The 15,945-nt window shown below is 32.7% G+C and overlaps 1 protein-coding gene across 6 annotated transcripts in view; it reads right to left on the bottom strand.

The window, feature by feature from the left end:
• Positions 1-237: 237 nt before the first annotated feature.
• C3H2orf76 (chromosome 3 C2orf76 homolog) overlaps positions 238-15,945 on the bottom strand; it is a 113,331-nt gene continuing 97,623 nt past the window's right edge. For 5 of the 6 annotated variants that reach the window (XM_051985750.1, XM_051985751.1, XM_051985749.1 and 2 more), the window contains 2 exons: positions 13,844-13,937; positions 238-441 (listed from right to left, as the gene is read on the bottom strand). In XM_051985750.1, the coding sequence (XP_051841710.1) occupies positions 365-441; positions 13,844-13,937 (171 nt within the window). In that variant the 3' untranslated portion in view covers positions 238-364. The remainder of the gene's footprint in view (positions 442-13,843; positions 13,938-15,945) is intronic. The other variant, XM_051985753.1, reaches the window with a different exon arrangement.

Genomic DNA, 15,945 nt, shown 5'->3' with positions numbered 1-15,945 from the left:
TGGGATTTTGGGGGTTCTTTGTCTGAAATGTATAAAAGTTGTAAGCATCTTCAAGTGAATGACTCTCCTTCTGTGGGTATTCTTGCTGTCCTTTCGGGCCCACAGGCCAGGACAATCTGCTTCTCAAGATTCTAATAAATTCTTTAGGTACACCATTTGGAGTGACTCCTGAGTAGCCAGTATGGGTAAGTGCAATTGCCCCAAACACTATGAAAAGAAATTGTAATTCAGTATGGATTAATCTTTTAAGATTTATTTATCAGTAAAAAAAAAAAAAAAAAAAAAAAAAATCCATCCACAACCCCTCACTAAGCAAAATAAAGAGCTTATAATAGGTAGGCAAAAAACAAATTCCCAGACATCTTCACCAGGATGAAACAGGATTAGCTTTGTAGTTCTTATAATCTTCTTCACAGAAGAATGCAATTTCAGTTTCATTGGCTGAAAAAAAAAAAAGAAAAAACAATTTTGAAAAAAAAAATTTTTTAATTTAATTTTGAAAAAAATTTAAGTTTAAACTTAAAACTGGAAACATAGATATACTAAACCAGAATTTTAGTTTCTAGGGCCCTTAAGTAAGAAAGATAAGTATATATTTTGTTGAACAAAAAAAAATGTTTTGGTTGAAGAGGCAAGTGATGGTAGAGCACTGGAACTAGATTCAAATCCGGCGTCATTATTTACTAGCTATATAAGCATGGGCAAACCACTCAGAAGCTCAGTTTCCTTTTTTTATAAAATGAGGATAATAAAAATTGCTTTGCAAAATTGTCACAAATCTTATAAATCTTAAAGCACAACAGGGAATACGTTGTTTGCTTAAAATAATTTTTAGTTTATAAACATTAAAAAAATCCTAAACAATTATGAATAAAAAGAAAAAAAAATCACCCAAACTAGTTCAAACAAGAGACATAGGGCAATATGGATGTTTTTCAGAAAATCACCACTTCATCATTCTCCTTATAGTTCTAGGATATAATGGACCTTGATTTTTCAAGTTCACTACTGAGTGAGAAGGGGGAAAAAAGCCTGCCCCTCCCCCCCAAATTAGCCTGTAGGTATAATAATTTAATACTTAGAGGATCAGTAGAATATTTTACAGATCACTTTACATTCTCCCTCATGACCCATCAAAATATGTGTCTGAAGAAGTTAATTTTTTGCCCTGCTTATGATTAATTCATGAGGCTTCAACAATATGCAAAGTGAAAGACACAAATTGGCTTCTACAGCAATACCTTCAAATACCTCTAATTATTCACAGGGGATATGGCACAGCTACAGGACCCACAAAGGTTCAGAGCAGTCACAATTCTTTCAACCTAACAGGTCAAGGACTTCTTCTAAAACAATAAGTCAGCAACATTATTAATTCAGAACTGAGACAAATCTGATGGAAAGCCTTCACAATTATTAAACATGCAATTCTTTAAGGTGTGGAGCCAACAAGTTTCACAATCGCTTTTTAAATTAAGGCAGAAGTTAATACAGTCTGCTTGGCTATACAGAAAGGGCAAGAAGGTTTTCAGAATCTTGAATAGAAAACAGACAAGATTATTTGTAATGAATATTGAGTACTTTATTAACATATATCTCCTACTCTAAAACAGACATACAAAACTCTACCAATATACACTAATATAGTAACAGTAATTATTAAATAGAATCCTTAAGAAGAGTTAGCACTTTGGTCTCAAAATATGTGATTTTAGTGGCTTAGAATTTATCACCAAAAATATTGATAAGTAATTTCATTTGATTTTTTAAAAATAACATCCCAGGGATGAAATTTAATCAGAGTAGCTAAAAATCAGATTGCAAAGATCAAATCACACTGGGTCTGTGGGTGGACTACAGATAGAACTCAGAAATCAATGAAAGGGTATTGGAGACAGGCTGAACTCATGGAAAATATTCCTAATTTAAAGTGGGTTATGGCTTATAATGAAATAATTCCAAAAAAGAGTTCATACTTAGCATGAGAAAAATGTTGAAAAAGATGACCTTTACTTATTTAAAGAAATTTAATATTATAAGAAAATAAAATGTTTCAAAACTAATCTCAAAAGCATAAAAAGCATTTAGGACTTTTCCCTTCCCCAGACATGCCCAAAGGGTTAGCTTATATATAATTTGCAAATGATTCTAATTAAACTTATAATGGAAAAAAGACTAGAGATTTTGCCCTCTTAATTATCATAAAGCAAGGTTTTATTTTTTATTTATTTATTTTTTTACTAATACAATAGTCTATTATCACATGTAACACTTTATAAATTTGTTGACTGTCACTACACATTTCTTTTATGGTGGTTAAAGTTACCCTGCAGATCCTTCCAGGGACAAAGACCTAATTTTTCACCATCAATTACAGGTGTAGATTGAATTAATATATGGAAATAGGATGATGTTCTAACATATAGCTTCTCTCTCAGATCTAAATAATTGATAAATAAACCCACTGTTTATTTAAGCATTTAAGTCCATTCTAAGACATCAAATCAGAATTATCTTGGGAGAAAAAAGGTAGATGTTCCTGTTCTTAGATGCTTGCATTTACCATATTAGCATAACAGACAAGCTTTTCACAAGCTTCCAAGCTTGAAGACAATTTTTTCTCTATGACAATTTTTTTTAGCTTGAAAAATTTTGGACATGAACTATTAATATTTAGTGTGAGAGGTGGAGATTTCCGCCCCCCCCCTCAGTAAACCAACAAAAAAAATTTCAAAAGCCAAAAGAGCAATTATTTAAAATTTAGAACAATATGGTCCTCAACTGATAAGAGAATTAAACTTAGAAAATCTATGTAACCATAATAACAAATTAACATGAATTCCTATACATGTTTGAGAAATTTATTCACTATATATATGTAATATATTCCCTTTTAAAATCTACTCCCAAACTATGCTTATCCTTTCTACCATAATTCCTTGAATTCTTGTTTCTTACTACCTTTAAAAGTGGCTCCTAAAAGAACTGCGAGAAGCCTACTAGTGTGATGGTCCCCGAGGGCATCCGATTTTAAATTAAATGTGCTGTAGGCTGCAGTGCACTCAGGTGCACAAGCCCACGGCACGTGAATCTGAAATGAATGTGCAATCTAAAATCCAATAAATACATTGCCAGCTCTTCCCCTCGTCTTACTATCAAATAAAACCAAGAAAGGAAGAACCCCCAAATCCACTTACAGAATATTATAACAATGATTTTCAAGTTTAATTAGCTGAACTGAAATCAGGATATCCAAACTAATGGACCTAAAGTAAATTATTCACAATACTATTTCCAAATGATACACATATTTTTCTTAACACTTAAAAATACTTCTGGGAACAATTTTTAGATTATTATTTTTTAAAAAATCAAATGTAAACAGGCTACTTAAGTCAACTTTTCTGTCAATTAATCAACTAAACAATAAGAATTTATTGAAGACATACTCTGTACCTAGCTCTATGTGAAAATTTTATGGAATACTAGATTCAAATACCATTGAAGTCTAGGAGGAAACTTAAAATCTCCCAGGAGAAGATAAGATACACAGAAGTGAACTACTTAGTAAACAATAAGATATGATAAGAACAAGAAGATAAGAAGTGCTAATTTGGTTCAGATAATCAAAGAACAAAACAATAATAAGGTGTTGATTATGGGGCATAGGAAATGAAAAAGGAACTATTGAGTAAAGGCAACAATGTGGGCTAAGATTTTTCTACAGTATTTTCAGGAAAAAAGAAAGGAGTCTCAACCCAAACCAAATACACATCTGATCTCACAAAATTCAAATGTACAAGTCCCTCAAAGTCTGTGAACAAAAAAGTCCTGGGTAGATTATTAACCTAAATTAAATCGACACCAACTACAGAGTTCAGTCCTTGATCCAAAATATGAAATATGAAGAAAAAGCATAATCAAAACCTCAATTTTAACATTTACTATACTAGACACATACTGAATAGACAGAGGAAGCAGAGTCTATGATAGTTCTCTTACATGTTCTTGTGAATTTATGAATATTTGCAAATTCCCTAATCCTAACGTCTTACTTAACTGAGTATGTGGTTATATTAGTATTAAGGTGAGAAATAACTACCTAAACATGTTAGAGGAAGAAGACAGGATAATCCTTTATGAAACACAAATTAAGTATGATTTTGATCATGAATATAGGAACAACACATAACTATCTTATTAGATACATAAGTGATAAGATTTTTTAGGATGAAAAAAGGTTCTGGTAATGAATAAAAGATTGAAATAGCATTCAAAATGAAAGCATACCACAAGGGAGTTTTGGAATCATTATATTATAGAAATATAGCTCAAAGTGAACTCCCTCTCCCCCTCCCCCAAATCTAAACAATGTTTCAGTTTAGCCTATAATATCTTGTTTTAAAATATTTCTAATGCAACATCAGGTCCTAACTGAAGTAAAAGTGCTATAATTTCTTTATCAAATTACAGAGGAAATCAATAGAGCTAATCACTTTCGAGAACACAGAATAATGGAAGTAAAATGTAACTGAATAAACTTTAAGTGGTTTTACATTTCAGTGTTAAAAAACTGAGACACCACACAAACATTCTTTAAATCATAAATAACAATTCCTGGTCTATTTTCTTGCAACCACAAAGGTGGCATGTGTGTGTGAGTGTGTGTGTGTGTGTGTGTGTGTGTGTGTGTGTGTGTGTGTATATTTTAAATACTCAATCCACATTCAAACACTATTGATGTCAAGTATAGAATACGCAATTGGGTTCTGCAGTGCAGATAAAAGGCCAGAGTATAAATTAGAAAATTTTACCCTGAAAGTCAATCTTCAATAAGTATTTTTTCCCTCTCTCACAGCTTTTCTTTGCCTTTCATAGACCCTGCAGAAAAGTCATAATGATAAATTTGTAATATTGCTATCATTTCCATGGCAACTAGCTGTGATGTCAAACACAGAGTGACAGCTCTACTCCAAGATCAAGCAAAAAAAGGGATGGGCGCTGATGACTTAGAATTTTCTTTCAACCTTTTTTACACACCTAAACTTAAGAAAAAAGGGGCTGAGCAAGCCTCCCAAATACTTTTTTAAAATAATGAGTTTCAAGGATTTTTTAAACTGCGCTGTTCCCATTCAGTATTCTCTACTATTCTCAAGGGACCATCTCTATTTCTCATGTATAATAGCATCCTTACCTCCAGATTACAACAATGCTCTAGGCAACAGAGAAGGAAAGACCATGTAGGGGAAGAAATAGCCACAAGTAAGGGAATGAACCTACCACTATCCCCAAACTGCCAAATCCTAACTGGACAAAATTTGGTTTGCCAGTGCAAAAACTTCATTCTTTTCTGTGACTACTGTGCTTTTGAAAAATACTATTACATAAAAAAATAATGCATATACATTCTAAACATTCAACAACAGAGCGCCTTAGTCTAACATTCAAGAGATTTGAATCAATTACTTATATTTGATCAATAGCAACTCTCTAATACATAAATGGACAAATAAAATGAATAATTTTCAATATTCACAAACAACCACAACCACAAACAACAACACAAAGCATCAATAACATGAGAAATGCACATTAAAACAACCCAGAGACTCCATTTTATGTCCATCAAATTGATAAAGGTGATAAGACTTGGAAATGGTCAGTGCTAAAGAGATTACAGTAACACAAGTATAATAATGTATTGTTAATGAAAATAAACTGGTCCAACCATCCTGGAAAACAATTTAATAATATATAAGAAAACTATCAAATTGTTCATAATGCTTACTGATACAATGATCTCACAACAGGGTATATTACCTAAAGTAAAAGACAGACTGAAAAGTCCCATACATATCAAAATATTCATAAGAAGCACTTTATGTATATGGTAGGAAAACACTGGGGAAAAAAATACAGGTTCTTCAATTAAGGAAGGTTATTTGAATGTACAAATTGTATCATGAAAAATGATGAATGTGAGGCATTCTGAGAAACATGAAGCAGCTTATATGACCTACAGTAAAGGAAGCAGAACTATGTGTGTGTATGTCTATCTGTGCTTGCATAATGAATTAACACACTTATATATACACGAACCACAGTAATATAAATGAAAATAAAAAAGGCAGATGAATTCACCAATGTCTACTCCTAGTTCATTCATGAAGACAAATAATGAAATGCAATATTTTCTTAGAAAGAAGAGATGTTGCTTCCAATCAAACACAGTTGTTGTGTTTCTTGTTTTATGTGAAAAAGATAACAGAAATTGAAAAATATCAATGGTGTATAGTTCTCTGCTCCTCATCATCACCTACACTTCATTTCTTTCTACCCAGGACCCTTTTCTTTTCTAGTCATAGAAAAATGAAAAGACTCCATTTATTCATTTTCAATTTAAAATAAAAATCCAACATATATAATCTCTGTTATGGAAAAGTGCTATGCTGTATGTGTGATAAGTTAATTACTTCCATAATATGAGATATTTTTAAACATTGGCAAATTAGCACCCCCAAAGCTAATAACTCATATATATGATTAAAATATAGCACTATAGGATGCAAAAATGCTCAAATATAAAGAACAAAAATAACAAATCATATGCTCATTCTAAAAGATGAAAAAAAAAGCTTTAAAAAAATATAGCATTTAATATAATGTTTAAAACCCTAAGAAACAAAGACACAGAAAGTCCTTTCCTTAACATTATCAGAAGTATATATTTAAAAACAAGAGCTAGCATTGTTTTCAATGGAGAAATATTAGAAGCATTTCCAGTGCAAACAGGAATAAAGATGTCCTCTACTAGAATTTAATGTAGTCTAGAAGTTATAGCTATACCAATAACACAAGAGAACAAAATTAAAAATATATGAGCAAGAAAAGAAAAGATAAAATTAACCCTATTTGCAATAATATATAATGGTCTACTAAGAAAATGCCAGAGAATCAGCAAAGACACTGAATGACACAACCATTAGCTTCACAATAAAGCAGTAGAATACAAAATAAATACAAGAGAAATTATCAGTAATTCTATATAGGATTAATAAAAACTCCAAAGAAGTAATGAGAACTATTATTCAAATTAAACTACAAAATATGTGAAATATCTGCATTTGAAATTACCAAAAAACCACACAAGAGTTATATAAATACAACTACAGAGCATTCTCTTCAAAAATAAAGAGAAAAAAAATCACTAAAGAGATATTTCTGATACATGATTGTGCCATGGCAATATAGTACATATTTTAAATTGTCTAAATTAATAGATTTGTACTCTCTCTCTCTCTTTCCTTCCTTCCCTCTTCTCTGTCTCCCTCCCTCCTTTTTTCCTCTTTTAACCTTCCTCCCTGCCTTCTTATATATCAATATATACATGTGTGTGTAAACACCAATAAAATAATTCATTTGGAACAACAAAAGTTCTAGAATCTCAAGGAAAAAGTGAGGGGAAAAGTACATATAAAGAAGGCACAGCACTAACAATTGGTATAAAAGGAACCAATGCACTGAAAAGTAGTCTAGTATATGATAAACTCAAAAACAGAAATTATTGAGACTACCTTTTAGACAAGAAGTATTAGGAAAACTGAGACATTCAGGCAGATAATAGATCCTAGGCTAACATCTTAACCCATACATGAAAAACTCAAAATGAAAATATAGTATGAATATCAAAGATATTGATAAAATCAATGTTATATACAATACTCTACATAATATTAGTAATAGTGTACATAAGTAATAATACATGATATGTATAATTTACATATAAGTAATCATGTGAATTTAAGAAGTCATTTATTATATATTAGTATTATATGCTATAATTAATATTATATATAGTATTATATATTATATATATTAGTAATATATATATTATTATATATATGTAGTATATATATAGTATTAATAATAAATCCAAAAGCATTTAAGTACTTACTAAAGGGTAGCCACTGTACTAAGCACAAGGGATACAAAGAAAAGCAAAAAATAGTCTCTGTTTTCAAGGAGCTCATGTTCTCATGAAAAAAGCATACCAAAAAAAATTTACAAACAAAAAATACTCAAGGTAAATTGGAAGTAAATTTAGAATAGAATTATGAGCGCTAGGAAAGGGTTTTTTACGTGAAGTGGGATTATGGCTTAACACAGGAAGCTGAGGTAAGAAGAGAGTCCAGGTATGAAAAACATTCAATGCTCGGAAGAGCAAGGGGGTTGGAACATCAATAAATTTGTATTCCATAGAAAGGAGTAAAGTATAAGATCAGAAAGGTAAAAAGGGAATATAATATGAAGGGCTTTAAAAGCTCAATACAGTGGCAGAAAGTAGGCATAAACCCACACCTAACACCATATACCAAGATAAGTTTGAAATGGGTTCATGATCTAGACATAAAGAATGATACTTATAAACAAATTAGAAGAACATAGGATAGTAGGATAGTTTACCTCTCAGATCTGTGGAGGAGGAAGGAATTTGTGACCAAAGAAAAACTAGAGATCATTACTGATCACAAAATAAATAATTTTGATTATATTAAATTAATTAATTTTATATTTGATCCTAGAAATAACAAACAGGAAGCCACTATACTTTACTGAGTAGGGAGATGACATGAGTTAGATCAATACTTTAATAGGATCACTTTGATAACTGAGTAAAAGAATGAATTGGAATGGGGAAAGACTTGAGGGAGGTCAAACAGAAGGCTCTTGTCATATACATCAGGCTTGAAGTAACTTGGGTTCACAATAGGGTAGTGGCAGTGTCAGAAAAAAGAAGGGGGAATATATGAGAGATGCTGGAAAGTAACAGAGTTCAGAAAAGAAAGAATTTAGGGGCATAGAGAGATAATGAGTTATTATTTGAAGATATCTACTAGACATCCATTTTGAGATGCCCAATAGGCAATTAGAGATAAGAGAATTTGGAAGTCAGGAGAGAGGTTAAAGGCTAGATAAGTAGATCTGAGAATAATCTGCATAGAGACAATAACATCATTACAAAGCAAAACAGTAAAGAGGGAAAAAAAGAACAGAGCCCAGGACACAGTACTAGAAATCCTGCAAAGGGCTGTGGTCAGAAAGGAGAACCAAAACAGAATAATGTAAGAGAATATCAAGAAGAGGATAACTGTCAGTAGGCTACTGAGATCAGGAAGGATGAAGGTTTAGAAAAAGCCATTAGATTTCACAATTATGAGATCATTGGAAAGTGTAGTTTCAGTTGAATGAGGAGGTCAGAAGCCAGACCCCAGATACTTAAGATAGTGAGAGGAAAGGAAAGGAGGCACCTTTGTAGACAGCATTCTCAAGGAGTTTAGCTACCTAAGAGAAATACAAAACAACAGTTAGTAGGGATAGATGGAGCAAGTGAGAACTGATCAAGTATAAGATTAGGTACCTTGCATAGTTAAGGCAAGGAGGAGAATTCTTAACCAAATTAAAGCCATCTTGAAATTCTATCTCTTATACTCTATAAGCTGGAAAAGATGACAAAAAAAAAATAAAAATTGAGTGTTGGAGAGGTTGTAAGAAGACATACTAATAAACCGCTGGCAGAGTTGGATTGGTCCAGCCCTTGGCTATCACTTTTGAATGATGTAAGAAAAGTAATTAAATCTTTCATAATCTTTATTTAAACCCAGAAATTTCACTATTGGACACATGCAAACAAAAAAGTCCAAGAAAAACATAAAAATACTAGATACAACAAAGTATTAAGACAATACTCTTTGTGCTAACAAAGAACTGGAAGTAAAGTAGGTGACCATTAGTTGGAGAAGATCTGAAAAATGGGTACAATATATTCCTTTACATTCATATGACATGATTTGTTCAGTTGTTCACCAGTTGATGCTTCCTAATTTGTTTTCAGTTCTTAGCTACAGTATGGAGCACTGCCATAAATATTTTTGGCCTGATGGTGGTAGAGCTGTTGAAACAACTGTTCGGGAAAATAACATGAGCTATACTCAAAAAGTGAGCAAACTGAGCAGATTTCTTAACAAAATAGAATTTGTCAAAGATAGAGAAAAAGCTCATTTATGATAAAAGCTAGCATTTACATAGTACTTGAAGGTCTACAGAGGGCTTTACATATGTTACTTAATTTTATCCTGGCAACAATTCTGTGAGGCAAGTTCTAATATTTTACATTTTACAGATAAGGAAACTAAATAGAGACAGCTGATAGCACTCCCTGTACCTGATGTAAGGAAGATCTGAATTCAAATTCACTCAGATTGCACTTACTAGCTGTATTATACTGAGCAAGTCACTTAATCTCTGCCTCAGTTTCCTCAACTATAAAAAAGGGAAAATAACAGTACCTACCTCTCAAGGTTGTTATGAGGATTAAATAAGATAATATTTATAAAGCACTTAGAATTGTTCCTGGCAGAGTAGGACCTTAAAAAATATTTGTTTCGCCACATCTGCTAACCGTGGCCATTCTCCAGGAAACTGAGGCTGAATGGACTTAAAAGCCTTACCCAGAATCACAAAACTTGTAGCTATCTGAGGCAAATTCAAATTCAGGTCTTCCTTTGCCCAAATCTAACATTATGTCACACATTGCACCATTTAGCTGCCTTGATATACAAAAAAGGATAATATAAAAATATTTATGGCAGTGCTCCATACTGTAGCTAAGAATTGAAAACAAATTAGGAAGCATCAACTGGTGAACAACTGATCAAATCATGACATATGAATGTAAAGGAATATTATTGTACCATAAGAAATGACAAACATGACAGACAGTTAAGAACCAGGTTAGCAGGTTTAAGTGAACAGAACGAGAAGAAAAATTTATAGAAGGATCTCAATATTACCAAAAAAATTTTTTTTGAAAAATTCTTCAGATCTCTGAAGAGCAATGGACCAATTATGGCTGAAAAAAACTGATGATAAAACTTATATCTTAGCACTGAGGTGAAGTACACTGGTACAGAAAAAGGCCAACATTTATAGACAGAGTAAGAATAAAGAACTGGCTTTGCCTGACTCCCCTTATTGATTATAGGCAGAGGTATATTGGAGCCAGTTTCTATGAAAATTGTGGTTTTATTTTCAGTGAACATTTATGTTTTGGAAATAGGCGAATGTAACAAATCAGAGCTTAGTTTATTGTATTGTTAATGGATTATATACCAGGGGTCCTCAAACTATGGCCCACAGGCCAGATGCAACAGCTGAGGACGATTATCCCCCTCACTCAGGGCTATGAAATTTCTTTATTTAAAGGCCTACAAAACAAAGTTTTTGTTTTTATTATAGTCTGGCCCTCCAATAGTCTGAGGGACAGTGAACTGGCCTCCTATTTAAAAAGTTTGAGGACCCCTGAGTCTAGACTTCACAAAGTGAAAATATTAATAATGCAGATAAATTTAAAACTGTGTCATGTATACTTTTTGTCCCCCAGTGAGTCAGTTGTTGAACCTTTGCCCACATACCACCAAAGTGATTCTATTTTGGGACAGGGAAGATTGATGAGTAATGACAGTAATGCAAAAAACAAACAAAAAGAAATGAAAGAAAAGAACAACAATGAAACATTTTAAGAGTGCACAGAAGGAAACAAGAAGATCAGAAGGGGACGTAGAAAAGCAGGGCAGTTTTGTTATTACCATACAACTTAAAAACTAAGTAACAGAAGTTTGGTTACACATAAAATATTTTCTGTCTATGTGGGATGTAGAAGACCCTTACCCAAAATGACTACTCAGAGATCACTTAAAGTAGAAAGCAGAATGGTTGTTTATTAATCCTCATGAGGATGAGCAGTTCTACCACAAGATAAGGGAAAAGGAAAGGTCGTGGTAGGAAGGCTAAAGAAGCAGTAAAGATACACAGCTTTTTATACAAGAGATTACATCATAAGTACGAGAGCAATGAGAAGGTGGGGGGAGGCATCTAATTGGTTGTTGCTATCTGGAGAGATTGGAATGGAAGGTTTCTGTTTCCCAGGGATCATCTGATTTCTAGGAAACAGAAAATCAGGCCTTCAGGCTTTAGATAATCAAGCAGACAGTGGTCAAGCTAATAGACTAAATATCAATAAATATCAAATACTGTTAAATGTCATCAGCTCAGGATAAGTAAATATATTTATAGCTGGCCAAGGCTCAAGTAAATATGGGCCTGCACATATTGTACTTATGCAGGTCATAGGGAAAAGAGAAATAATGAAAATAAAATACAGAAAAAGAATTCACACATTCCTGTAAGTTCTTTACCTTATCTCTCTATTTCACACATGTCCTTCTTTGCTTATTGGAATATTCAATGTACTGATATTTTTAAAATTTCCCCAAAATGGAAAAAAATTTAAATATGACACATGACTTTAGTTGATTATTACTAAGCAATAAAAAATGGAATATGAGGAATTCAGAAAAACCTGGAAGATCTGTGGGAACTTCTTCAGAGTCAAATAAAACTAGAAGATAGTCAGTGAGGACTATAATGCAAATGAAAAGAACACCTTTAAGAGGAAACTAAGTTCCAATTTAAAATATCAATGAAGATCCAAGTTACTGATCATAAAACCTTGGCCTGATGTTGTATGGATCTTATCTCTGACTAGAATGCAAATTCTACAGTTCTGGTTTAGCTTTTTCCCAGTACCAGGCACATAGGAAGCACCTAAGGTATATGCTTGTTGATTGACTAAATGATACATTCTGCCATCTTTCTCAGCAGAATTCAGAAATGATACTGGATGCTTTTGCCAAAATTGTTCTTTCTCACAAGGCGGGATGGAAGGAATTCAATCTGGATAGAGTGAAAGGCTTTTCTCTCCAGAGATAATTGTTGTATAAAGACAAAATATATCAATAAAATGTTTTTAAATCATATAAACTGTTAATAAGCCTCCCTAAAAAGATTCAGAAGTAACTTATTATAAGCCCCTTATTTTACTGTTGAGAAAGCCGAGAACCCAGAAAGGTAAGTGACACCCCCAAAGTCAAGTCACTCAAGAATCAAGCATCAGAAACAATTCTGATCCCAGGTCCTCTGACTAGCATCAGTGTACCTTCTATTGAATTCAGACTTCCTGCTACAGAGAAAGCCTAAGTAATCTGTTGTTCAATCACAACATCTAAAAGATTATAAAGAAAATATTCTATGTCAAAAACAGTTACTTTCATTACCAAAAAAGATATCACATGGAAAACAACTAATAATCAGTGGTCTCTTCAAGTCTGGGGTCATTCTATTATCAGATGATTTTTTCAGGTCCAAGTATAAATAGAATTGCAGTGACATCTAATGGTCACAAAGCACGTCACATGTACAAATGTCCCAGTAGAATTTCTATTGAACATGAATATTCCAATGAGAAATGAAAAAATCCGAACATTTTTAAGTGTTACACTATATTCAATTTTAAATTCTGTTATTTAAGCAGTCCAAAATGGTTTGAATGACTATCAGAAACACGATCCACATTAAACAATCTCACTTTATTACTCCATACTTGCCTGACTACTTAAATTTCTATCCAAAACATCAGTTTAAATGTTACTGATAAGACTAAATAAACATGGTACTAATAACCTATCAATCATTTAAAATTACCCTTCAAAAAATTCTGAGTATACCTTCTGAGAAACACAATTTGCATTCTGAACATTTGGCAAGCAGATACCTGTTGCCCTCAGCCCAATGATCTGAATGTACATCATCTTTTCTCTCTTGCTTCCCTGAATAATTATCAGAGAGTGTAAAGAGCATCAGGGATAGCATTTACTTTTCAGCAAGCTATCCAAACATAATAAGCCAGTCATCAGCATAAAGGCAAGCGAAGTGAGTACCACCTTACATGCACTCTTACCAACTCCAGCTGCTTTCATAGTACAGTCTTCTCTTAACAAGAGTCTATCATCATCTTCTAAACTCAACACAAGCTCATTAGTCTAAAAAGGGAAAAAAATGAGAAAAGTACATTAATTTTAGCAGCATTTCTAGGGCTCTGTATTCCATAATGAATTCTAGGACTCTCATACTAGATCTACTAAGCTAATAAGTATTGGGGGATATTTCCATGAAAAGTTTAGTTTTAACTTTTCATGTACTTTTTGTGAAATAATATTTACCAACATGGTAAACTTCATTAACAAAGACTTCATTAATTAGTATCTTATGATAATTCAACTTCTATTATCTGCAAAGGAAAGACTTATCCTAAGTATATGGAAAATTTTACTTATCTCACAGAATAAATGGGGGCGTTAAGTGTCATAGAAGAATTAAATCATTCCTTCATTCACACTATTTAGTAAGAAATAAATTTCCTATCTGTGGATAGGCTCAAGACAAATCCATTCTTTTCATTAAAGCAAGTTTTTTAATAGGATCATAAAATGACAGATGTGGAAAGAGATTTAGAATCCATCTAGCCTAAACCTAGTCCAAGAAAGAAGCTGAGGCCCAGGGAAATAAAGTGATTTACCCAAGGATACATAGGTATTATCAAAAGTAAAATGTGAACCCAAGACTTCTGATATCAAATCTAGCATATTTTCTACTGCCTCCTCACTAAGACAACACCTTTTAACCTAACAACCTAATTGCATTTTTTATTTATTTGAAAGGAATAAAATTTAATTTCTTTCAGTTATTTTATAACCTAAACTTTTAACCAATTTGAGTCTGGTTGCATACCAATATGCAGATTCCCCTGGCTCAGAATACTCACTTATCTAAAAACTTTCCAGTTTTCAAAGCCCAACTCAAGTCCTTCTTTATATAATTCTTTCCCAGCATCATTTCCCTTTTCTGACTTCCCTCTGAATCTCCAGTCAGTTCCACAGTTTATTATTTAACTGTTATCTAATTGCTTCACATCTTTCATCCCCACTAGATTTTGGTTCTTTGAAGAACAGAGACCACGTTTTGTTTTGTTTTGTATTTAATATCTGCTATCATGCCTAACACAAAGCTGAATACATAAGAAGCACTTTAATACTTTATTATTTTTTTTGCCTGACTGGCATGGAAACTTTTTCCACCAATGCTGATCAGCAACTCATTAAAATCTTAGGAGAGTTATTTGGTTGCATTGAATGACTAAAGGTTCTTGTTCAGAGACAAACAATTGCTAAATCAGAAACAGGACAAATCAGGTCTTTTTAACCCCCATATCAAACACAATACAATGTCTCTCTATTAATTTATTAATACCTTAATAAATTATCTTGTAAGATTTTAAAAGATTTATTCTACTACTGATTGAAACATCTCTTCCTCCCTAGTGAGGTCTGTACTTAATGGTATTTGTCAATGTTAAAAGGGCAAGAACACCTGTGACCCCGGACTGATCATGTAACTCTTCAGTTCCCCCAGGCAGTTCTCTAAGACTACAGCATTGGAAGATGTTCCTTGCTGGGAATTTCCAATACCAATAAAAACAAAGCTCTGGACTAATACCTACAAACATGAAGACCTTGTCTATAAGTACTTGGTACATGTAAGCTAAGGTTTTCCACTGGATCCAGGGTTGTCTCCAGTCATCTTGATCTTTATCTTCCCAATGAATCCAAATGGTTCTGGAGGAGATAGTGAGGATGGTGACCTTGCACAACCTTCCCTAATTTAAGTCCAACTTACTTGCATGTTATGACATCATCTCTCTGATGTCTATGTCCCCTTCAAGAACGAAGGACAAACAACAATTCATATATATTAGAATAGTTTCCATAAGGCTAGGACATAAGCTAAAAGCTTAGTTGCTTGAATCAATCAGTCCAATATGAATTTCTTTTATGCAGAAAAAAATTTCTTAATTGAGTTGACTGAGTTCTAATTAATCAAGGTTTTATTCTACAAGTGTTAGCTACAAAGACAGTTCACTACTTAAAACTGCCCAATTTACAAACATCTCTTATATGTGAAAATAATCACAGACTCACTCTTTTGAAAGAA

The sequence above is a fragment of the Antechinus flavipes genome, chromosome 3, assembly GCF_016432865.1.
Source record: "Antechinus flavipes isolate AdamAnt ecotype Samford, QLD, Australia chromosome 3, AdamAnt_v2, whole genome shotgun sequence".
Classification (NCBI taxonomy): Eukaryota; Metazoa; Chordata; class Mammalia; order Dasyuromorphia; family Dasyuridae; genus Antechinus; species Antechinus flavipes.
This window is presented reverse-complemented; position numbering and strand designations above follow the sequence as displayed.